At 36.8% G+C, this 25,444-nt stretch overlaps 1 protein-coding gene across 1 annotated transcript in view; it reads left to right on the top strand.

Moving 5' to 3' along the window:
* BTRC (beta-transducin repeat containing E3 ubiquitin protein ligase) overlaps positions 1–25,444 on the top strand; it is a 180,056-nt gene that overhangs the window by 84,603 nt on the left and 70,009 nt on the right. Inside the window, exon 2 of the mRNA XM_065894007.1 lies at positions 11,037–11,114. Coding sequence (XP_065750079.1) covers positions 11,037–11,114 — 78 coding nt within the window. The remainder of the gene's footprint in view (positions 1–11,036; positions 11,115–25,444) is intronic.

Genomic DNA, 25,444 nt, shown 5'->3' with positions numbered 1-25,444 from the left:
ATATTTTTCCTCTTGAGGTCCCCACACACCTAGTTTCCCTCAAGCTCATCATCTCTGTCAGGTTAATCAATAGGCACCGTATGGCAGAGGGTCAGTAATCAGTGTCATCGTGCCTTTAAATCGTGTTGAAAATTTGCTTAAAGCCTGGGCCAATTAACATCGAGATGATGAATGGATGGGAAGATGGAAAGAGCCTGACGCTCAGGGGCTTTGTGAGGAGGAGATGCTCAGCTGTTGAGCAGCAGACACCAGCGAATAAAATCAGCCATTCATGTGAGCTCAGTCCACCCACTCTTAATGATAATGTCAATCTAGCAAAATATATACACATTGGAGTTGTCACAAGTTCATAAATCAAAGGAGTTTGTCAAAGGCATTCAGATTAACGAGGCAGCAGCAATAACAAGTCAAATTTGCATAGAGAATTGCTCGAATCTCAGTAAATTATGATCCTGTTTTTCATTTGATTATTTGCTAATGTCTCAAGAGGGAGAATGATTATATTAGCATGCAAAATCTACTCCAGAAGTAGAAATCTGAGGTATAGAAGACCAGCACACTATGACAATTAATCAGCTTCTGCATACTAGCATAAATGTACAAGGCCCAGAAATGAACTTCTTTTTATTATTTCTCCTTGCCACTGATCCAAATGGTTCAGCTTGACAGAGACTTTATATTGCTTTAACAGTGTTTTGAATTGTGCCTGCAGGCAAGACATAGTTATGCAGCTATAACCAACCTATCCATCTGCCAACCAGATTGGAATTCTCCTATCCAAGGCTTCCATTAACCCCCACTGACAGCTCCAAACAGGATTAAGAATTTGCAAGCATAAAAAATAGTTGTTCTTTGCAAATATACACAATCCCTTTGCATCTTGAGAAAGGCTGCATCTGTGTTTTGTAATTAGTGTTGGACAGTGTAGCAGAGGGAAAAACCTACTTGGCGTTTTTTGGACTTTTGTCATAAGAGAGTAAGGCAGTACTAATGGAAGTTCTGTGTTTGGTTGTCCCAGAGAGTGCTTTCCATTCTATCCGGTTCCTAGCACTGTGCTTGAATTGGTGTTATTACTAGAAAATATCACTTCTTGAAAGGTTTAACTAGTGGATCTTGTTGAAGGTGAGCAGTATAGGGAGGCTTTGATGTGGCTGTGGTTTAATAGAATATGTCAAATGATAAAACGTGCTGGAGAAGCAATGTGCATGAAAACATGCTAGAGAATATTATCTTATGAGGACACTTGAGGCCCTCCCTAAAATAAAACTGGTACTTGAATAGGATTCTTCAGTCAGCTTCTGAACTTAAATGACCTAAGTTTTCTCCATTGTATCCTAGAAGAATTAATTAAAATTTGCTTAAACACACAACGCATGCACTACCCCTCTGCCACACACAGTGTTTTGTCATTTTCATTGAAGAGTTTGAATGATTTTTATTTATGTAGCTAAATCATCTTTTAACCTTGTAGAAGAATAATTGGTCTTGTTTGTTTGTTTTTTTTGCGGTACGCGGGCCTCTCACTGTTGTGGCCTCTCCGTTGTGGAGCACAGGCTCCGGACACGCAGGCTCAGCAGTCATGGCTCACGGGCCCAGCCGCTCTGCAGCACGTGGGATCTTCCCGGACCGGGGCATGAACCCGTGTCCCCTGAAACGGCAGGCGGACTCTCAACCACTGCGCCACCAGGGAAGCCCTGGTCTTGTTTTTGAAAATTACAAATCATACATATTTTGAGGATATAATTCGCTCTAAATCATGTAATAAGGTAATGGGAAAAATATTAATCCAATTAGTAATTTACAGGTCAAGCCCATGTTATGATGTTTGCAACTAGCTATGGAAATTGGTCTCAAGATTTTTCTCTTCACATGGGTTGTCATTTTACATGATGATGAACAAGTAATTCAAAATCATAGTTTTAATTCACCACGATTTACCTGCTTTGCTAAAATGATACAATTTTCCTGTTACAGAGACCATTGAATTCTCCCAGTGAAGAATGTGGCATAGGTGGAAAATGTTACTTCTAGTTTTAGAGCTGGTAATTTTATTTTTAACAGATGTCTATTCAAACAGGCTCAGGCTCTGTTGTACCATCCAACCTTGAGCAAGATGCTTACTCAAAGATTATTATAAGTCATTATGAGTGGCTTGACTTTTCATCACTGTGTAAATTAGTTTAGTTTTTTATTTGATTATATAATCAACTCTTAATTATCCATGTCACCAGGAGTTGTGTGTTCGAATAGATAACTGAAAACAGTAAATAAGCCACTTACTAGGTTGTGGAGAATATTGCTCCCGCCATAAACATCTGAAAAGTTAGGAGTGCTTTGCTTATCAACAGAAGAACATTTCCTTGTTAATGAAGGGTTGGCAAACTTTATTTGTAAAGGACCAGATAATAAACATTTGAGGTTTTGTGGGCCATAGGACCTCTGTCCTGACTACTCACCTCTGCCATTGTAGTGTGAAAGCAGCCACAGACAAGGTAATGAACAAGGGTGGCTGACTTTCAATAAAACATTATTTGTAGAAACTGTATTTAGAGCAGGAGCTGGCAAACTCCTCCTGTAAATTATACTAGCATTAAAGTTTTGGGATGGGGACTTCCCTGGTGGTCCAGTGGTTAGGACTCCACGCTCTCAATGCAGGGGGCACAGGTTTGATCCCTGGTCAGGGAACCAGGATCCCACGTGCCACGTGGCATGGCCAAATAAATAAATAAATGAATAAGTAAAGTAGTGGGATGATAGGACTGTAGTTGGGCTATCACTTTGAAGTTTCTCTGCTATGAAAACCTTTTTTTTTTTTAATTTATTTATTTTATTTATTTTTGGCTGCTTTGGTTCTTCGTTGCGGTGTGTGGGCTTCTCATTGCGGTGACTTCTCTTGTTGCAGAGCATGGGTTCTAGGCACATGGGCTTCAGTAGTTGTGGCACGTGGGCTCAGTAGTTGTGGCTCGCGGGCTCTAGAGCACAGGCTCAGTAGTTATGGCACACGGGCTTAGTTGCTCTGCAGCATGTGGGATCTTCCTGGACCAGGGCTCGAACCCTTGTCCCCTGCATTGGCAGGCAGATTCTTTTTTGTGTGTGTGTGCGGTACGCAGGCCTCTCACTGTTGTGGCCTCTCCCGTTGCGGAGCACAGGCTCCGGATGTGCAGGCTCAGCGGCCGTGGCTCACGGGCCCAGCTGCTCCACGGCATGTGGGATCTTCCCGGACCGGGGCACGAACCCGTGTCCCCTGCATCGGCAGGCAGACTCTCAACCACTGCGCCACCAGGGAAGCCTCATGAAAACCATTTTTAAAGCTAGCTGGATGGTGTAGGTGTAAGGTTCCAATTATTTATTAAGCCCTTATTATCTGTATATTATGTAATGTGTTGGGAGGTAGAGGGAGCCACAAAGACTGCCCAATAAGCTTACAGTCTTATTGGGTAGTTGAGAGTAACATGCAAAACATTCATCTATTTAAGTGCCAAATTCTGTGGACCAAATAAAAATGTTAGGGCATTTCCAGTAAAATAAGGTGGAGTAGTTGTATGGTTTCTTAGAGAAGACAGTTGAAACATTTTAAGAATGGGTAGGACTCAAATCGATTAAATAATTGGTTTATAATTCTAGACTAGCATTAAGGACCCTTCTAGCATGGAAATTTCAAGACCAAATCACATGTTCATAAGACTGTGAAGAGACTTGCTTAACTAGGGCAGAAAAATGTACATTGAGGGAAGTAACTTGATATAATGTAGCAGAAATTCTGGAAGGTCTTGAAAACCAGGCCTAGAACTTCATATTTAATTTCATAGAAACAAAGAGCCACTAAAAATTTTTGAGGAAAAAAGACCACCACGGCAGTAGTGGTGATTAAGAAAGATTAATCTGGGCTTCCCTGGTGGCACAGTGGTTAAGAATCTGCCTGCCAGTGCAGGGGACACGGGTTCGAGCCCTGGTCCGGGAAGATCCCACGTGCAGCGGAGCAGCTAAGCCCGTGTGCCACAACTACCGAGCCTGTGCTCTGGAGCCCGTGTGCCACAACTACTGAGCCTGTGCTCTGGAGCCCGTGAGCCACAACTACTGAGCCCACATGCCACAACTACTGAAGCCTGTGCACCTAGAGCCTGTGTTCCGCAACAAGAGAAACCACTGCAATGAGAAGCCACTCGCCGTAACTAGAGACAGACTGCAGCAACGAAGACCCAACTCAGCCAAAAATAAATAAATTCATTAATTTTAAAAAATTGACTCTGAGGATTTAGGTCTGGGATAGAAAGAAAAGTTGAGAAGAAAAGAGCTAGCCTAGAATGGGTGAGAATGGTAAAGAGTGCTTTAAATTTGGATATGTTGGACTTCCCTGGTGGTCAGTGGTCCAGGGGGTGCAGGTTTGATCCCTGGTCTGGGAAGTTCTGCATGCCATGCGGTGCGGCCAAAAAAAAAAAAAAAAAACCCACAAAAACAAAAAATAAATTTGGATATGTTGATTTTGAGACAGTTTAAGTTTTTTTTTAAAAATGTGATTCCTTTTTTTTTTTATTCACCCCCATGTTACTTCCGGAAACATTTTAGCCAAAATACATCCCTGAGATCTAATGCATGGGCTTTAGCAGTATTTCACTTTGACTTTTTCCTACCCAAATTTCTGTTACCATATCTGCATGTCTGCAGATGTTATAACTCTAATGCTTCCAGTTTGAAGTTAAATTCAAAGTTGTCAATGAGGCTTTTATTCTGCCCTTTAAAGTTCTAACCTAGTGAATGCTGAGTTAAGAGATAAACATTCAAGTTAATATAAAAGGTAACAAGTTATATAGTATCTTTTACAGAAATATTTTCATGTAATGCTAATATTTATACACTATTGTTAACTGCAGGACTTACAGACACATTCTGCAAATGATTTACTATAATGAAATGTTCCATCTGAGTGTTGTGAATGAGTTGTTCTGAGCAGTCAGGTTTTTCTAGTTGGCTCAGGGTTAAGAGGTAGAATATAACTTTTATTTTTATTGAAGGAATTTTTTCCCTCAATTTATTTTTCATTTATCTAACTTCTGTTTTTCCATTTCTTAACATATTTTCTTCTAGGTTTCATCTGTTTGGTTAATTTTTATTTTGACAGATTTACAGAAAAGTTGAAAGAATAGTACAAAAATCCCCTTATACTTTTTTTTTTGCAAAAATATTTATTTATTTGGCTGCATCGGGTCTTAGTTGTGGCATGTGGGCTCTTTGTTGACGCGTGCGGGCTTCTCTCTAGTTGTGGCATATGGGCTCAGTAGTTGTAGCACACAGGCTCTCTAGTTGTGGCATGAGGGCTCTGGAGCGCATGGGCTTAGTTGCCCTGCAGCATGTGGGATCTTAGTTCCTTGACCAGGGGTTGAACCCATGTCCCCTGCATTGGAAGGCAGATTCTTAACCACTGGACCACCAGGGAATCCCTTTATACTCTTCACACAGATTCTCCATATGTTAACATGTTACCGTGTTTGCTTTATCTCTATCATACACACATATATATACTAACATCCATTTACTTATATTTTCTGAGTTCTTTGAAAGTTAGTTACGGACATATGTCCTTTTACCTCTAAATGTTTCTGTTGTATGTTTTCTGAAACCAAGGACAGTTCTTTTAAGTAACCACAGTACAAATGATACAAATGAACTTATTTACAAAACAGAAATAGACTCACAGATATAGAAAAGAAACTTATGGTTACCAAAGCAGAAAGGTGTGGGGGGGTGCTGGGGGGGATAACTTTGGAATTTGGGATTAACACTACTACTTTATATAAAATAGATAAACAATAAGGACCTACTGTATAGCACAGGGAATTATATTGAATATCTTGTAATAACCTATAATGGAAAAGAATCTGAAAAAAGAGTAGATATAAATGTATCACTGAATCACTTTGCTGTACACCTGAAACATTGTAAATCAACTGCTTCAATTAAAAAAAAATGACAGTACAAATTGTCAAAATCAGGAAGTTGAATGTCTAAACAAACTTTGGTACATCCATACAGTGATACTACTTGCCAATGAAAAGGAAAGAACTGCTGGTATATGCAAGAACACAATGAACAAATGAATCTCACAAATGAATGTATTATGTTAGGTGAAAAAAGACTCAAAAAATTACATACTATATGATTCATTTTATGACATTTTAGAAAAGACAAAATTATTGAGACAAAAAACTAATCAGTGATCACTGGGGAAAGGGGGTTTGGGAGGTGATGGGACTGCTTTACATCTTGATTGTGGTGGTTAACACAGCTTTATGCTTTTGTCAAAACTCAGAACTATACAACAAAAAATAATAAATTTTTCCATATGTAAATTTTAAAAGCGGGGAAACAATCAGGAAATTAACATTGATACAATGTTATTAGTTCATCCATAGACTTGTTTCATATTTTTCCAATAATGTCCTTTATACAAACCTTATGTCATAATACCCACTCAGTAATATCCACTTAATAATTACCCATCAAGAACAGTTAAAGGGTGGGGAGGAGAAAAATTGTGGATATAGGCTAGATAGTTATTACTCATCCTGTTAGGCTCAGCTCACTTATTTTTCACTGTATAATTCAGTGCAGAGGAGTTTACCATCAATTTTGTTTCAGCCCCTCCCCCCCAATAACCTCAGATCACAAACTGCATTCAGTTACATCTCTTTAGTTTTCTTTAATCTGAAAGCAGTTCCTTATGACCTTGACATTTTTTTAAGTACAGACTAGTAATTTTATAGGATGTCCCTCAATTTGGGCTAGTCTGTTGTTTTCTCATGATCAGATTGAGGTTATGTGTTTTGAGCAGGATGACCTCAGAAGTAATAATATCAATAATATCAATGACCTCAGTATATCATATCAAGAGACATATAAGGTTAAGGTGGTATCTACCAGATCTCTCCACTGTGAGGCTACTGTTTTTTTCTTTTGTAATTATTAAGTATATTATGGAGAAATATTTTGAGATTATGTAACTCTCCTGTTATCTGTCACCCACTAATTTGTGTGGTAAGTCTTACTTGCATCTTTTAGTTACCCTTAAATAGAACTTACTGGACATAATGTAGCTTGATGACCCAGGACAGTTGTGAACATTGCTTATTGGGATGCATCATAGTTAAAAGATACAAGGAATAACTGTGCTACTGAGCTCTCCTGGGTGATGTTGGAGAGCACAGGCTTTGAGAGCCAGTTGAGGTGACTGTTAGGTATACACAGCTATTTCATCATTCCTGGCCACCCTCGACTGTAGAGCTATTACTTTCTTATCACTGGCTTTCTGGCTCTCCTCTTCACTATTAGTAGCGTACCTTACTCCTTGCTCCTGATATCATGACTGTTTAATGTCCCTGCTCCTATTTTATGCAAGAGGGTTGAATTTTTTGTATTGATTTGTTTCTCATGGTGGATGGTCCAGTAAAAGTAAAAAATGAGTAGAAAGAAGTTGGGAAAAAAGAGTAAAAAATGCTGGGTTAATCTATCAAAAAAGAACTAGTTATAACAATGTTTTTCTCTTTTTCCTTTTTGTTAATGTTGAGTTACTGTAAAAAAAAAACACAACACAATATATAATATATATATCCTTTGCCCTGATGGGGTGGAGAAGGGAAAGGAGCTCCTCTACAGCTCTATGTTCTGCTCTCAGGTAGTAATTATCCTTTAGCTCCCTTCATCTTTTAATACCTTAGACATTCTTATAATACCCACTCAATAGTTTACTATCTAAATCAGATAAAATAGAGGGTCAGAAGGAAAAAAATTATTGATGTGGGCTAGATAGCCACTACTCATCCTCTTAGGTTCAGATCACTGTTTTTCACTATGTAATTTAGTATAGAGAGTTTGCCGTCAATTTTGTTCCATCCAAAGCACCTGTAGAGTAAAAATGTGATTTATAATGTCTTCAGTATAAAAAACTTCCACCAAAGAGTAATTAGGCTTCCAACTTTATTATAATGGCATTTTAAAAAAACAATTAATTTTGAAATATAGGACCTTACATTTAATTAAACAGGTTTAGGTGATCTGAAATGGTATTTTATTTAAAGGAGGGTGTAGAACTTTATGGTCTGGGAAATAGTTACTTGCAAATTTAAGTTTAAAATTGAATACTGGCTTAATTGGTTACAGTTAAAATTGAATATTGGCTTAAGTTTTTATTATATAAGACATTTAATTTTAGCATTTAAAACATTTGATCTGTACTTTTTTTTTTTAAGAAAAGTTAAATATACAATTGATTTTATGGGTTTAATGTTGACCTTTCCCTTCCTTTGATTCTCTTATAATGGTGTATATTGCTAGTTTCCTTATCTGGAATGCTTTATTTTATTTTACTTTAGTTTATTTTTATTTTTAAATTTTTTTGGCCACACCACATGGCTTCCTAATTCCCCTACCGGGGATGGAACCTGGGCCCTCAGCAGTGAAAGCATGACTGACGTCCCAACCACTGGACCGCCAGGGAATTCCCTGGGATGCTTTATAGTCATTAACTCAACCATATCTCTCCTTCATTTTTTTGTAGATAGTCTACGTTCCTTTTTCCCCCAAAACAGAGAGAAAAAGCAGAATTCTAAAGTTATTGAGCCTCTATCCCTTGCTTGTAACATAGCATTTTTTCTTCTTCTTTGTCCCTAAAATTGACCTTTAAAGTGCTCATTACAAATGTAAAATTATCAAGTTAAACCTCATAAAAAATTTCTGCCCAAAAGGACCTTAATGTACTGGCCTGTCAAGGTGACACACAAGGCACACAGATGTTAGCCACAGAGGGCCTTTTGATACTATATGTATGCTATTTATCCTCTAATATCTTTCAAAATATAATATTTGATACAAAGCAAAAAATTCATAATACCTAAATTTAAAACACTGTTATGATCCTATATTCTAATAATGATTTCATACTTGGATGAAGTTTTTCAGATAAACTCATATGTTGGATATAATTTCTGGATCTAAAAGTAACTCCTCAGTTAGAATGTGATGAATATATGTAATGTAATGAGTAAATCAGCTGCAAATTCTAAAATGTTAACATTACACATGTAATTGTGGAAAATAGAGCCCAAATAATGTGTACTTGGATTTTCTGTATTTTATCTTGCAGAGAGTGATTTACATGTGTTACCAGATTTTTTAAAATTATTTTTTAATGTGATAAAATACACATAACATAAAATTTATCACCTTTAACATTTTAAAGTGTACAGTTCAGTGGTATTAAATACATTCATAATGTTGTGCAACCATCACCCCCATCCATCTCCATAACTCTTTTCATCTCGTAAAACTGCAACACTCTACCCATTAAACAATCACTCCCCATTCCTCCCTTTTCCCAGCCCCTGGTAACCAACAATACTTTGTTTCTATGATTTTGACCACTCTAAGTGTCTTATATAAGTGGAATCATACTGCATTTATCTTTTTGTGACTGGCTTATTTCACTTAGCATAATGTCTTCAAGGTTCATCCATGTCGTGGTTTGTGTCAGAATATCCTTCCTTTTTAAGGCTGAAGATTATTCCATTGTATGTATATACCACATTTTGCCTATCCATTCATCCCTCAGTGTACACTTGGGTTGCTTACACGTTTTCGCTGTTTTGGATAATGCTGCTATGAACACAGACATAAAAATATCTCTTTGAGGGCTTCCCTGGTGGCACAGAGGTTGAGAGTCCGCCTGCCGATGCAGGGGACGCGGGTTTGTGCCCTGGTCCGGGAAGATCCCACATGCCGCGGAGTGGCTAGGTCTGTGAGCCATGGCCGCTGATCCTGCGCGTTTGGAGCCTGTGCTCCGCAACGAGAGAGGCCCCAACAGTGAGAGGCCCGCGTATCGCAAAAAAAAAAAAAAAATCTCTTTGAAACTCTGCTTTCAGTTTTTTTGAGTATGTACCCAGAATTGGAATTGTTGGATCATATAGTAATTCCTTTTTTTAAGTCTTTGAGGAACCATACTGTTTCCCATAGCTGATGTACCATTTTACATTCCCGCCAAAGGTGCACAAGGGTTACAATTTCTTAGCATCCTCATCAATGCCTGTTATTTTCTGTTTTTTGTTTTTGATAGTAGCCTACCTAATGAATGTGAAGTACCTTGTAGTTCTGCTGTTCATTTCTGAAATGATTAGTGATGTTGACCATCCTTTCATGTGCTTGGTGGTCATTTGTATATCTTCTTGGATAAATGTCTATTCAAGTCCTTTGCCCATTTTTTAATCAGGTTCTGTTTTTTTGTTGCTGAGTTTTTACAACTTCTCTCTATATTCTGGATGTTAATCGTTTATCAGTAAATGATTTGCAAAATTTTTTCCCATTTTGTGGGTTGGCTTTTACTCTGTTGATATTTAGAACTCTGAACTCGCTTGCAGTTGAATTGTTTATTTCCCTCTTTTTAAGTATTTAAAAATCTCACTGATGTTTTAGGACCTTCTAGCTGCTGTTTGAAGTGATAATGGCAAGAGTGGACTCTAATCTTAAACTACTGATAAATTTTATTGCTTTGAGCTAACTAAGCACTATGCTCTTTTTAATAAAGAAAAGAAAATCAAATCAGAGAAAAGAGGAAGAGAAATAATTGTTTTTAGGATCCAGACACGAGAACTTGGACCAAACATTTAGTATGGTTTAAAACTAATTATTTAAAAGAGAAGGCAATAATCCTGGTTTAAGTTGTTATCAGCTAAGTATAGACTGGAGCTTTCTTGTGTCCAGTGCCAAAGAACAATAAACTAGACTTATAATGAATATGATCTGCTAGGCAGTGCTTAAATATAGATGAAATACTTTTCCACCTAGATCCCTACATATATTTATTTATATACATGGGCATATGTTTTCCTTTACATAAGTGTATGTCTGTATGTATATAAATCTTCAAATGAACAAATGCATAAATATACACAGTATTCTAGCTTACAGAATTAAAAATGTAATTCAGTTTACTCCCACAGAATAAGATTGAAGATAATGAGAACTGAATTAAAGCTTACTTTCTTTCACAGAATTCCTCAGAGAGAGAAGACTGTAATAATGGCGAACCCCCTAGGAAGATAATACCAGAGAAGAATTCACTTAGACAGGTATGAAATTCAGTCTTACTTAAAAAGCTACCAACAACAAAATAAAAGATAGGAAATCCTCAATTTGCCATTCGTTAAGTACTGGAGCTTAAATTAAGAGTACTCTGAAGTTGGTCTGGCTCTAGCCATCAATTTCAGTCAGTTACATTGTTTTCCCAATCATCTAAAAAATATCCTAGGTATACAAGTACAGGGCAGTCAATTGTTTATGTGTAGTGAAAACAAAATCAAAGAAAAAGTTTCTTGTTTAGGAAAAATAACCTGAAGTGCATCTTAAGTGCAGGTAGTAGAATAGTTCTCTTTAAACCTTACTTTTCTATTAAGATTTTTCATACATTAAAAAAAATAATAAAAGGGATCTACCTATGATGAAGTTAGCTCCTCTTAGTCTAACCAATATTTGTTTGCTTTTTCTAGAAGTAAAGGCCGTTATTAATGACAACTTTAAAATAATTTTTACTCACCACGGTGCCCCCACTCCTCAAACTTTTTCTTTGAAAGTTCAATTCCATGGTGCTCTGTTTTTAAAAATTAAAATGTTCAAAAACATTTGGTCAAAATATTGGCTTTTCTCACTGCCTGTAGCAACCTCTAACATCTTCCATCCCTCACTGGCAACAAAAACAAGTTCTTACAGTATTGCCAGCAGTAGTAAAAATAATTTTATTTTACTTGCATTTATGGCATTATTCTAAGAAAAAGGAGAATAGATTAAATATTTGCTGAGTACCTACCATGAACCTGATACTTATTTTACTTCACTCTCACAATAACCCAGTAAAGTTGCTAGATATGATTTCCATTTTATAGATGAAGAAAATGGAGGCTGAGAGAGATTCGATGACTTGTTTATTTAGCAAGTCAGTGATTTGAAACCCAGATCTCAGTGTTGCCAAAGCATTTCTACTTCTGCCTTCTAACTCTATAGGTTGTAGACAGTGTTAATTTAGGGGAAAAGTAGTTGAAATTGTGACACTCATTTTTTATTTACTTTTTTATTTACTATATGTTAAAACATTTTTGGATGGGCAAAATTTCTTTTATAAAAATTGTGTGGTAAGTAGAATTGAATCAGTTCAGGAAGCTTTGTTAAATAGCTAAAAGATCAGGGATTGATATTGTTCAGTTAGAGCTTTAACTATTTGGAGATAAACACCTGTCTATAAATCTAAATATATAGGACAAAATTGAATTAAGATAAATTTGGAGGTGGAAACACTCTGCCCCACTATACAGAAACAACTGTCAGAAAACAATGACATGACAAAAAGTTTTGGCAACTTTATTTAAGCTAACAAACGAATTTTCACTCTGCAAAGTTATAAATTAATTTTAATAGGCTGATCCAGATGGTCCATTTGGAAAATGGATAGGCTGATCTGTTGAAAATTAAACTAAATTTATCTCTCTCATACTTCAAACCGAAGCAAGAGAGAGAATCGTGCCTATTAAGTCCAGCACATACAGATGGACCAGCAGGTCACACATGGGACTAATCTGATTCATTTAAAAAATAAATGCATACATTATTGAATCATTTTATACTTGCAAGATCTGTTGTGTGCAGTATTTGAAATAATGTTTTTTTTCATTGCTTTTTTAGCAGGTTCTCTTTACCCCCTCTGCTTTAATATAACAACCGTTTTGGGGTTTGTTTTGTTTGTCCTCCTAGTGCTCCAAACTGATTTTTCTAATATCTGTCATTCAGTGTTGAGATCCAAGCTCTGGAGATTAATTAGGTCATGAGGCTTTTCCCCCTCCTTTCTTTGTAAAGGGTTTTATCTCCATTCTCTTTGTGAAGAGCATGAACTCAATGTTCTTGGAAAGAGAAATGGCCTTTAGAAATGGGGAAGTAGGAGATCCTCCTGGGGCACTCGGAGTCTTTTAGCTTCTGGGTGTTTTAACAGCCCCATGAATGCAGATTTGTAAATTTATTGCAGTGCCATCTGTTTTTTTGCTCGAACCAGATTACTGTTGGCTTGTGTCTGTCTATTGTGGTGGTCACTCCCTAGGAGCTTGCCCTCTCAGTCTTAGGGATGAGTGATGAATAGCAGGGGTCAATAGAAGCGGGTCACAGGGCAGCTGTCCAGGATTGCCCTGAACTTGATTACCCCACCGCCAAGTTTTTTAATGTAGGATGTAGTATATAAGCTGTCTAAACTCCCTCTTTTCGCTAATGCATATGACAATAATGAAGTGCCATTTGCTCCCCCCACCCCACCTTTAGTCAAGTTATTATAGATAAAAAGATGTCAAAGCTGCCTTTTACCTAGTGTTGATGTAAGTAGGATTTGCATCATGTGGGCCAGTCCCTTGAGATTCTTTTGCAGACTATTTCTAATGGGGTTCCAGGAACTCTTTCACCACTGATTTTAAAATGCTAAGTTATGTTCTAATAAATTTAATGTTGTTTTAAACTAATTTTATAGTATATATATATTATTCTAAAGTATAGTTTTACCATTGTTGATAGCATATGACCACTGCCTGTTAAAACTTGGAGTTATTTAACTACTGGAGGAGCTGAAAGAAGTATTACCATTACAGTTCTTACAGACATTAAAAGGGTAAAAGGGAATATTACAAATAACTTTAAGCCAAAAATTTGGCTTCTTCCATGATATGGACGAATTCCTTGAAAAACACAACTTACTGAAACCAAAACAAGGTGAAACAAAATTTGAATAGCCATATGTCTATTAAAAAAATTGAATTATCAAAAGGCCCATATGGTTTCCTGGTGAACTCTATCAAACGTTTAAGGAATAAATAACACCAAAATAGAAAATAGAGAAGGAAAGAACACTCCCTGACTTGTATTATGAGGTTACCATAACCATAATTCCAAAACTTGACAAAGACCTTAGCAGAAAAAGAAACTATTGAAGGAGAAAGTCACGAGACATTACTCCCTGTGTCACCAAGTCATTTTGTATACCTGCTTTTCCATTTCATTTCCAACATCAGAAGGCAGTAGAGTTCAGGGCGGGGGAAAGAAATGCAATGTATTCTTTAAATTTTCTAAGCTTTTGAATAATCTTCTGACATCTTGGCATTAAGTGTAAACATTTATTTAAAGGACGTACAAAGTAGCTACAATTTTCTTTTTACTTTTATTCCTAGAATGTGAAGCCAAGAAAACCATAGCAAATGTGTTCATAGCTTTTATTCATATCTGCAAACAAGGGCAAAGGCCTGGGAGGATACATGAAAGTACTCATTACTTTTTGAAAACATAACCTTACAACATGCAACTCCTTCTTTGCTTCACATTGGTGCTAATAGGATCTGTCAACCCTGCCTTTCTCTGTAATTGAGTAAATTGTGACCTCTGTCTAATCCTTCTCCCATCCCCCATTCCCTTTGTGTATGTGTCCACTTACCATCCTGAGAACGTGGGTAATGATAAATAAAGCATTGAGTAGTGCTCTCTCAACTCTTTGAAAGCAGCATGATGCCAGCCCTCTAGTTATATTTCTTTAAGTGTTTACGTTTTTCTGTATTCTTTCTCTTGTGTAGCTGGAACCCTGGGGATGCAAAGCCATGAGAGAGGCCAAGAAGCTAACAAAGTAGCTGTCTCCCTTGTTAGCTTGTTCCTTTATTCTTTAAAAACAAGATAAAAACCATCTGGCTCAGGGCATTACATTTTCCTCCCCCATGCACCTCTATAGATGGAGACTACACCTGCAGTGAGGGTTTACATTGATTAGGGAGGGAGCAGTAATTCAAGCTTCCATCCTCTTCAAGGATACTTTGCAGTCTTTAAAGGTGCTGACCCACTGAGTTAAACTGTCAAGGGAGGATAAAAAAGTATCTTCATCCCAGGAGGTAACAGCTGCTAGGTTTTCAACACCTTGCATGCTGCTGGAAAAATGTCACAATTGTCAGCTGAAAGAAAAATGACTCTGTTGTCATCTTCTGTTAATGACTGGGCCTTATAAAAGGCACTACATAAGCCTTTTAGAAGGAATAAGTAGCTGTTTTCCTTTCCTACCACCTTCCCCCACCTCTCCCCCAAATTCCTATGTTGTTCTAAACATTACCTTGGAGTAGATGCACAAAAAACAGTGGTGAAGAACTTAAAAGTTAAAACAACCCAGCGTAAGCATGGAGGTCTGATTGGCATAGCTCCTTTATACAGCTGGCTGAGTAGGAGGAACAACCACGTCACTGACACAGAAAATGACATTATCGTGTGTATTAACAAAACAACAACAACAAAAAGTCATTCATAAGCCAGTGAACTGAGAGAAAACATACTGTATTTCTGCTCTTTGGAGGACAATTTGTTTTCAAGCAGCATCCAGTTGGGTAAATACCACGACATTTCTTTTTTCAAGAGAGCCACTTCTTTTCTTCCTTTAAAAAAAAAAAAAAGGGAGAGAAACTCACTGAATTTTACTTCCTTTGATAGCTCTGTAATGTTTGTATATAATGGCATTCCCTTCTTTCTAATTTGATGAGGGGGAAAGGTTTAATGAAGTCCCTGATATCAGGCAGACAGGTTTTTTTCCTATTTGTTTTAGGTTAGTCATTTTAATTGTATTGAGTAATTAGAAGGTACACACAGCCAAGGGAGCTTTGTTCTGATAATTGCTCAAGAAAATCCGTTCCCTATCTGCCTTTGCTTTGTGTTAAGACATTTCTCCCCCTAGTGGCAATAGTAAGCACTTTGTCTTGGCAGTAGGCAAGGTGTAATTGCAATATGACAAACTATGCTTCAGGGACTATCTTGTAAATACTTTAGTTTGGGGTTTGGCATTATTTCATTATATATGTGTGTTTTTTCCCCCTAATAAACTTCCTACCTCTTTTTTTTTTTCCTGAAGTGCTTTGGGCTTTGGATCTAAAAAAATTGCCTGAAATGTTTATTAAAAAACAAACAAACCGTAGTGCATTGTGGATAATGTTTTGCAGCTTGACTTAATTTTAGTCATCTGTTTTAATTACCTATTTATAAAAATGCTTTTGCATTTGTAGACATTATTTAATACTTTGGAAGAAGCACCTCATTTGAAATAAATAAATAAATTGTACTTATTTTAAATAGTCCATAAAAAAGACCTTGAAGTTAATTAATGTAGGTCCCTTAAGTAAGACAAAAATGATCTTTCCAAGTCTGATGAAGTGATTTGTTTATTTAACTTCCCATTTTGGCTGAATCCTTCAGAGTCTAATAACTTTTTTTAAAAAAATGGTTTTTGCAATTTGTGTCTAGCTACAAAAACCCTTCTTCAAAAACAAGCAATCTAATAACGAGCTTTCTTTAAATTACTTTGAGGAAGGAAGACTGTATAGGGGGTTGGTGTTTTGTTTTATTTTTATTTCAGTGTAGTCATTCTTTGATAAATTGTGTAATCGCTGACTTAGTAGAAAAAATATTATTGAACTCCTGGGTTGTAATGACCATAAAAAGTGTATTTTCATATAGAGACTTGAGATATTGTGAATAAATTATAAAGGAAACAGCTTATATGTTGGTTGAAGTGCATATGGGCCTAATTTATTTTGTGTTCAGTGCTTAATCTGGATGTACCGTTAAAAAGGTGGGAGGGGCTGTTGTATCCAGTTGTGTGAATCCTTAAAAAATCTGCCCTAAGAGCAACATGGAATGAGATCAGATACAACTTTGCATCTACTGAATGAGATTTGGTAGCATCATTGTGGCATTTTTTAAAGCCCAGTTCCACCTTCCCTAGATGTCACTTTTTAGTTTGCTTTTTCTATCCCACATTCCTACTGGGGACTTGATTTGATGTTTTTATTTTTTATATATATATATATATATATATATATATATATATATAATGAAGGTCCCTGTGTACCCCCCCCACCCCCTAATTACTAACCATTTTCTTTATAACTGTATCTTGTTTTGCTATACGGCTGCTGAACAGATTTCTTAAGCAGCTTTTTGCAAGGTTAAAAGAATGCAGCCTGGTAACAAGTTTGTGTCATTTTAAATATATACCTTCTAGTAAATAAGGAGAAGTCTGGCAATCAATCCCTTTTAGTGTGTTATATGTTTCACCTGACAACTAAACCTTCTATTGATTAGCCATTACTTTGTTAGATAATCCTATGTCATTGAATCCATTGTAAAAAATTAAACTCTTTAAAATGTTTTACCCTAGCAGCAGTGTGAAAATTGAAAACTTGTTCAAAATTACAGCCTGCTTTCACAAAGAAGGTAGTTTTCAGCAAGGCATCTTACTGGTTTATGCTTATGTGCTTTATATACAATATAAAAACATATTAAAGTACTCTAACACAAAACTCTCTGTCTCTGGTTTAGCAATGAAGCTACCTTTTCAGATGTTGCCTGGGTACAGAACCTATCTTGCCTGTGGCTCTTATACTCACTAGTTTATTTAGCTGGAAGGAGTCTTATAATAGTAAAATACTGAATGTAAAATATTTGATTCTTTAGAAAGCTTTTTTATTTCAGAGTGGTCTAAGGACTGTGATCAGTTTTGGTTTCCTAATCTAGGTGACTTCCTTTGGGGAAAAAGAAGATCATATACCCATTTTGCAGATGGAATGTCTAGAAAATAAAAACCTATATATATCCTTACTCTAGAAACTCCCGCAGGTTCCCTAATGTTCCCCTGAGTGTGTTATACTCATTTCTGAGGGGAAAAGGAATTTTGGAGGAAAAATTAGTTTTCTACCTGCCATGACTGTTTTATTCAGAAAAATAAAATAACATTTTTATTAATTAACTGGACAGACCTCTAATACTTTATCCCCTAAATATTAACTGCAGACTTTTATATTTTCATTGAAATAAAGTTTTCATGCAGTAAATTATATAGCTATTAATTGCATAATCAATAAATTTTTGATGTCTTTACAATTGTGTAACCACCACTCCAATCAAGCTATAGGACATTTTCATTACCCAAGAAAGTTCCCTTGTTCTCCTTCCCAGTTTCCCCACCCACAATGAATCAAACATTGATCAGCTTCCTGTCATAGATTAGTTTCGCCTTTCTTGAATTTTATGTAATAGAATCATCCATGTTGGGGGTCTCACCGTCACTCAGCATAATGCTTATGAGGTTCATCTATACTTCTGTGTTTATCAGTGGTTTATTCTCTTTTATTGTACAGTAAATTCCATTGAATAAATATACTACAGTTTGTTTTCCATTCTTTTGATGGGCACTTGAGCTATTTCCGTTTTTATAAATGAAGTTGCTATGAATGCTCTAAGCTTTTTTGGTGAGCATGTGTTAAATACTTTTTCATGTGCTTTTTGACTATTCACATATTTTCTTTTGTGAAGTATCTGTTTTTTTGCCATTAAAAAATTGCATTGTCTTCTTTATTATTGAGTTCTAGATAGTCCTCTGTCAGATATGTGTTCTCACAGTCTATATCTTGCCTGTTTATTCATGGTGTGTTTTGATGAAAAGTTTCTAATTTTTGAATGAAGTCCAGTCAATCAACCCTTACCCCATGATTATGAAGATATTCTAGGTTTTGTTCTAGTGATAGAAGCTTTTTAAGTTTTAGCTTTTACCTTGAAGTCTGATCCATTTCAAATTAATTCTTAAGTGTACTGTGAAGTAGAGTTTGGGCTCATTATTTTCCCCATGCTTTTTTTTGACTGAAAATTTTTAAGATAGTTTATTTATTTTTTCCTGCAGTTTATTGTTAACATTTTATTGTGCTTATTTTCTGATTGTTTGGTTGGCTAGTATTTGTTTGCTCATTTATTATTTATATTTTTTATTGAAGTATAGTTGATGTATCATATGTTACAGGTGTACAGTATAGTGATTCACAGTTTTTAAAGGTTATACTACATTTATAGTTATTTTAAAATATTGGCTATCTTCTCTGTGTTGTACAACCCCCATACTTTTTTATTCAGTTGTTTTGGAACCATCGTTGAAAAGGCTTTCCTTTCCTCCATTGAATTACATGGGTGCCTTTGTCAAAAATCAGTTGGCTGTACAAGTGTAGTCTATTTCTGAACCTCCTGGAAAAGAGGCTGCTTGCTGCTGTATGCAGAGCAAAGGGTAACAGTGTCTGAGGCACTGACCAACTCCTACTTCATGTCCCTGCATGACACAGAAGATGAGCTCAAAGTCCTCTATTTTTTTTAGAGGTGTCTATCCTTGCACCAAATATTACACTGTCTTGATTGTTGTAATTTTAATAATTCTTGAAATCAGGTAATGTGAGTCCTCCACATTTTAATTTTTAATATTGTTTTGGCTATTCTAGGTACTTTTACACTTCTATGTAAATTTTAGAATCAAGTTAGAATTTCTATTAGAAAGAAGTCTGTGGGGTGTTGATTTGGATTTTTTTTGAAACTATATATTCATTTGAGTAGAATTAACCTCTCAATAATGTTGAGTCGGGCTTCCCTGGTGGCGCAGTGGTTGAGAGTCTGCCTGCCGGTGCAGGGGACACGGGTTCGTGCCCCGGTCCGGGAAGATCCCACATGCCCCGGGAAGATCCCACATGCCGCGGAGTGGCTGGGCCCATGAGCCATGGACGCTGAGCCTGTGTGTCCAGAGCCTGTTGCTCCGCAACAGGAGAGGCCACAACAGTGAGAGGCCCGCATATCGCAAAAAAAAAAAATAATAATAATAATATTGAGTCTTCCAGTGTGCAGACGGGGTCTGTATCTCCATTTGTCTTTTTAAATTTTTCTAAGCAATGTTTTTTAGTTTTCAGTGTACATTTCTTACACATAGTTTGTTAGATTTATTCCTAAGTATTTAATGTTTGTCAATGCTATTGTAAACCTTTCTCATTCTCTGTTGCTATATTATATAAATGCAATTGGTGTTTGACTGTTGACCTTGTTTACTATCATTTGTGAATAAAGAGAATTTTATTTTTTCTTTTCCAACCTATTTGCCTTTTGTTCTTTTTCTTGCTTTATTTGAATGGCTAAGGCCTCCCTATAATGTTAAATAAATGTGGTAAGAGGACATCTTCGCCTTGTTCCCAGTTGAGAGGGAGTATTACGTCTTTTGCCACTAAATATGATGTTAGTTGAAATTTTTTAGATGCCCTTTATGGGACTGAAGAAGTTCCCTTTTATTCCTACCTTTCTGAGGTCTTTTTTTTTTTTAAATCATGAATGGGTGTTTAATTTTGTCAAATTCACCTCCCCATTCTATTAATATGGAGAATTACATTAATTGACTTTATTAAGAAGTTTTGTGTCTGTGTTCATGAGGGGTATTGGTCTGTAGTTTTTTTCAAATGTCTTTGTCATGTTTTGGTGTCAGGGTTATGCTGGCCTTATAAAATGAGTTGGGAAGTCTTTCCTTCCTCGTCCATTTTCTAAAAGTGTTTGTATATGATCCTGATGTTCTTCTTCCTTAATATTTAATAGAATTCACCAGTGAAACTGTCTGGGCCAGAAGTTTTCTTTGTGCGAAGATTTTTTTAAAATTTATGTGGAGTGGTTTTTAATAATTTCGACTTCTTTAATAGATATAGAGCCGTCTAGATTTTCTATTTCTTATTGTGTCAGTTTTGGTAATTTGTGTCTTTCAAGAAATGTGTCTTATTTTATTCAACAGATTGTGAACTATTAATATATTTTATTTTATTTTAATACTCTTCCATTTTGGGCCAGTGAGAGCCCATTTAGGCTGGCACCTATGCTCCTCTGATGTATGTCCAACATTCCTTGAGTGTTTCCAGGTTCATCTTGTATTTACCCTGTCCAATCCTGGAATCAACCATTTCTCCAGGGAACTATGGTTCCTTTTAGTGAAGAATGATATTTAGAAGCCAAGATTTAAGCATTAACTTTTATTTTACATCTATATTATATGTTTTGAAAACCATGAGTTCACACTGATACCTCCAGTTCCAGTACAGTGACACAGAGTTTGTTGTAGATTTCTCCCTCTACATATTTGTAATTCTCTTTTCTAATGGTAAGAAACCTGGTTTGAGTTTTTTCCTTTTAGCACTTAAAAAAATCATGTTCCCCAGGGAATTCCGTGGTGGTGCAGTGGTTAGGACTTGGCACTTTCACTGCCAAGGGCCCAGTTCAGTCCCTGGTCGGAGAACTAAGATCCCACAAGCTGCGAGGTGCAGCCAAAAAAAAAAAAAAAATAGTGTTCCCTTGTCTTCTAACCTTCATTGTTTATGGTGAAAAACCTGCCATTATTTATATTGTTACTCCCATGTATGCAGCATCCCTTTTTTCTTTGGCTGCATTTAAAGTTTTGTCTTGGTTATTGGTTTTCAGCAGTTTTGACTGTGTTGGGCCTAGGTCTTATTTTCTGATTTTGGGTTTTTTTGTATTAATCTTCTGGGGTTTGCTTATTTTAGATCAGTAAGCCCATGGTTTTCACCAGATTTTAGAAATATTTGGTCACTATTTTTATAACTTTTTGTGCCTCATTCTTGCCTCTCTTCTGGGTCTCCAATTACACAATGTTAGAGCATTGAAAATTGTCCCACAGGTGGCTGAGACTCTGTTCTTTTTTCTTTTACTCTTTCTATTCTTCAGATTATTTCAGTTGAATCTGTCTCTGAAGTTCATTGGCCTTTTCTTCTGGCATCTCCAACCTGCTTTTAAGTCCATCTCGTAAATTTTTAATTTCTAGAATTTGTTTGGTTCATTTTAGTTTTTTATTTTAAGGGTGAAAATTTCCATCTGTTTACTCATTGTGATTGTATCTTTCTTTAAGTTGTTGAACATATTTGTCATAGCTTCTGTAGAGCCTTTATGTACTGATTCCCATAACTAGATCATCTTGGGGTCATTTTCTATTGATTTCTTTTTCTCTTTACTATGGGTCCCATTTATTTTCTTCTCACGTCTAGTGTTTTTGACTGTATAGTGAGCATTATAAACAATACATTGTGGAGACTGGTTTCTTTTATCTTCCTTTGATTATCTTACTGGCTGACCACTGTGACTTCATACAGTCTTGGTTTATGTTTGTTAGGGCAGGTGTGTTTTAATTTTGACCTTAGTCCTGAGGCACATCCCTTAGTCCTGAAGACTTACTCTTTAGTCTAAATGCAGAGTCTTTCTAAGTTTTCAATGGAAAGTTTGAGACACTTATTAAGCCCCTCTAGTTTAGTAGGAATCAAATTCAAAACCTGTCTCCCCTCATGGGCCGTAGCTGGAGTCTCTGCTCAGATCTTTCAGTCTTCTAACTTTTACTTTCCATTGGAATATTTGGAGTCTCCCATTTATGTAAGTAGTTTGAGGGTTAGCCATGGATTTGAGGGAAATTTATATGCATGTTTTGATGCTTCATCCCTGCCCTGTCTCTTTCTATTTTTCTTCTCAATTTCTAGCCACTATGGCTGCCCTGAACTCCATCTTCTGACATCTCAAGCTGGTAGGCTGTGGCTTTCTAACTGAATTTTAGTCACCCTGCACCAAATAGCCTAGTGAGTACCCTCAGGGAAAAAGCACGTAAACATGGATCTTACCCAGTGTGATTCTCCTTTTTCAAAGTCAGTCCAAATCTCCCGCCAATTTCTGCCTACTTTGGGTCAACCTCTAGTGCCTTTGTTATTTTAAAATATTTTTTCCATAGTTTGTAATTGTTACCTGAGAAGGGGTTAATCTAATACAAACATCTCTGCCATTATTGGAACCAGAACTCTTTGACTTAAAGTTTTATTTTATTTAGTATATATCAATTGCTTCATAAATGTCTTAAAAACACATTAAGTTTCATTTTTTAAAAATTGTGTTGTCAGAGGCTTCCCTGGTGGCGCAGTGGTTGAGAGTCCGCCTGCCAATGCAGGGGACGCGGGTTCGTGCCCCGGTCCGGGAAGATCCCATGTGCCATGGAGCAGCTAGGCCTGTGAGCTGTGGCCGCTGAGCCTGCGCGTCCAGAGCCTGTGCTCTGCAATGGGAGAGGCCACAGCAGTGAGGGGCCCATGTACTGCAAAAAAAAAAAAAAAAAAAAAAATTGTGTTGTCAGATGACATAAATCACAGCAAGATCCTTTTTGACCCACCTCCTAGAGAAATGGAAATAAAAACAAAAATAAACAAATGGGACCTAATGAAACTTAAAAGCTTGTGCACAGCAAAGGAAACCATAAACAAGATGAAAAGACAACCCTCAGAATGGGAAGAAAATATTTGCAAATGAAGCAACTGACAAAGGATTAATCTCCAGAATTTATAAGCAGCACATGCAGCTCAATATCAAAAAAAACAAACACCCCAATCCAAAAATGGGCAGAAGACCTAAAGAGACATTTCTCCAAAGAAGATACGCGGATTGCCAACAAACACATGAAAGGATGCTCAACATCACTAATCATTAGAGAAATGCAAATGAGAACTACAATGAGGTGTCACCTCACACCAGTCAGAGTGGCCATCATCAAAAAATCTACAAACAATAAATTCTGGAGAGGGTGTGGAGAAAAGGAAACCCTCTTGCACTGTTGGTGGGAATATAAATTGATAGAGCCACTCTGGAGAACAGTATGGAGGTTCCTTAAAAACTAAAAATACAACTATCATATGACCCAGCAATCCCACTACTGGGCATATACCCAGAGAAAACCATAATTCAAAAAGAGTCATGTACCACAATGTTCATTGCAGCACTATTTACAACAGCCAGGACATGGAAGCAACCTAAGTGTCCATCAACAGATGAATGGATAAAGAAAATGTGACACATATATACAGTGGAATATTACTCAGCCATAAAAAGAAATGAAATTGAGTTATTTGTAGTGAGGTGGATGGACCTAGAGTCTGTCATACAGAGTGAAATAAGTCAGAAAGAGAAAAACAAATACTGTATGCTAACACATATATATGGAATCTTAAAAAAAAAAAAAGGTTCTGAAGAACCTGGGGTCAGGACAGGAATAAGACGCAGGCATAGAGAATGGACTTGAGGACATGAAGGGGGGAAGGGTAAGCTGGAACGAAGTGAGAGAGTGGCATGGACTTATATATACTACCAAATGTAAAATAGATAGCTAGTGGGAAACAGCTGCATAGCACAGGGAGATCAGCTCGGTGCTTTGTGACCACCTAGAGGGGTGGGATAGGGAGGGTGGGAGGGAGTCACAAGAGGGAGGAGATATAGGGATATATGTATATGTATAGCTGATTCACTTCATTATAAAACAGAAACTAACACACCATTGTAAAGCAATTATACTCCAGTAAAGATGTTAAAAAAAAAATTGTGTTGTCGGGACTTCCCTGGTGGTCCCGTGGTAGAGAATCTGCCTTCCAATGCAGGGGATGCGGGTTTGATCCCTGGTCCAGGAACTAAGATCCCACATGCCGCGGGGCAACTAAGCCTGCACGCCACCACTACTGAGCTCGCGCGCCTCAGCTAGAGCCCGTGTGCCATAAACTACAGAGCCCACGCACTCTGGAACCCGTGTGCCACAACTACAGAGCCCACTTGCCCTGGAGCCTGCGTGCCACAGCTAGAGAAGAAATAAAACCCACACGCCACAACTAGAGAGAAGCCCACACGCCGCAGTGAAGAGCCTGTGTGCCACAACGAAAGATCCCACATGCCTCAACGAAGATCCTGTGTGCCACAACTAAGACCCAACACAGCCAAAAATAAATTAAATAAATCTTTTTTTTTTAATTGTGTTGTCTGTACATGAATAGTGTTTGTGGTATTAGCAGTTGCAAAAGAAGTACTGAACCTGAGTCCATAATGTATTAGTACATGTCCCAGTAGTGCCTGTACACTAATGTCAAATGGTCGTTTATTCTTTTAAAATACGTGTTTGAAATAATTTCAACTTAAACAATATAAGAATAAAACAAATGAATAAATTTTTAAAAGTTTAACTTGTTTAAATGGAAAACCAAATTTATAATGTTATTTTTCCCTATTTTCTTAAATTTTATTCTTGTCTATTTACTCTTTTCCAAAGAATGATAATTGACTAAAATGAATTATTTAAAATATCTATGCATCCATTGCTAATATAAATAAATACATAAATGAATAAGTAAACAGACGGGAAGAACTATAGCGCTTCCTTAAGAAGAATTCCGATTAATAGATGTAGATGGAAGGAGAAATTTAAGTCACCATTAGAACACCACAGTAAAAATGACAACAGGCAAGATCCACCAGTATGCTACAATTAGCAGGCAAAAGTTGAAGCAGAAGCAAAATATTTGCATAGTCTTCAAGTATTTCCCACAATATATTTAGTAATTTCTAAAGGAAAAATAATAAGCTTATAATAGAGAATCTTGGCAGACACAACCTTAGGCAAGTGGTCAAGGTTAATATCACCAGAAACACTCAGCAACATACCTCTTGACTTGATGCATTGAGAAGGGCATATCACCTCTGTTGTATCCTTCCC

The sequence above is a fragment of the Phocoena phocoena genome, chromosome 16, assembly GCF_963924675.1.
Source record: "Phocoena phocoena chromosome 16, mPhoPho1.1, whole genome shotgun sequence".
NCBI classification, from domain to species: Eukaryota; Metazoa; Chordata; class Mammalia; order Artiodactyla; family Phocoenidae; genus Phocoena; species Phocoena phocoena.
Note: the sequence above shows the minus strand (reverse complement) of the source record. Positions and strands in the feature narration are given on the sequence as shown.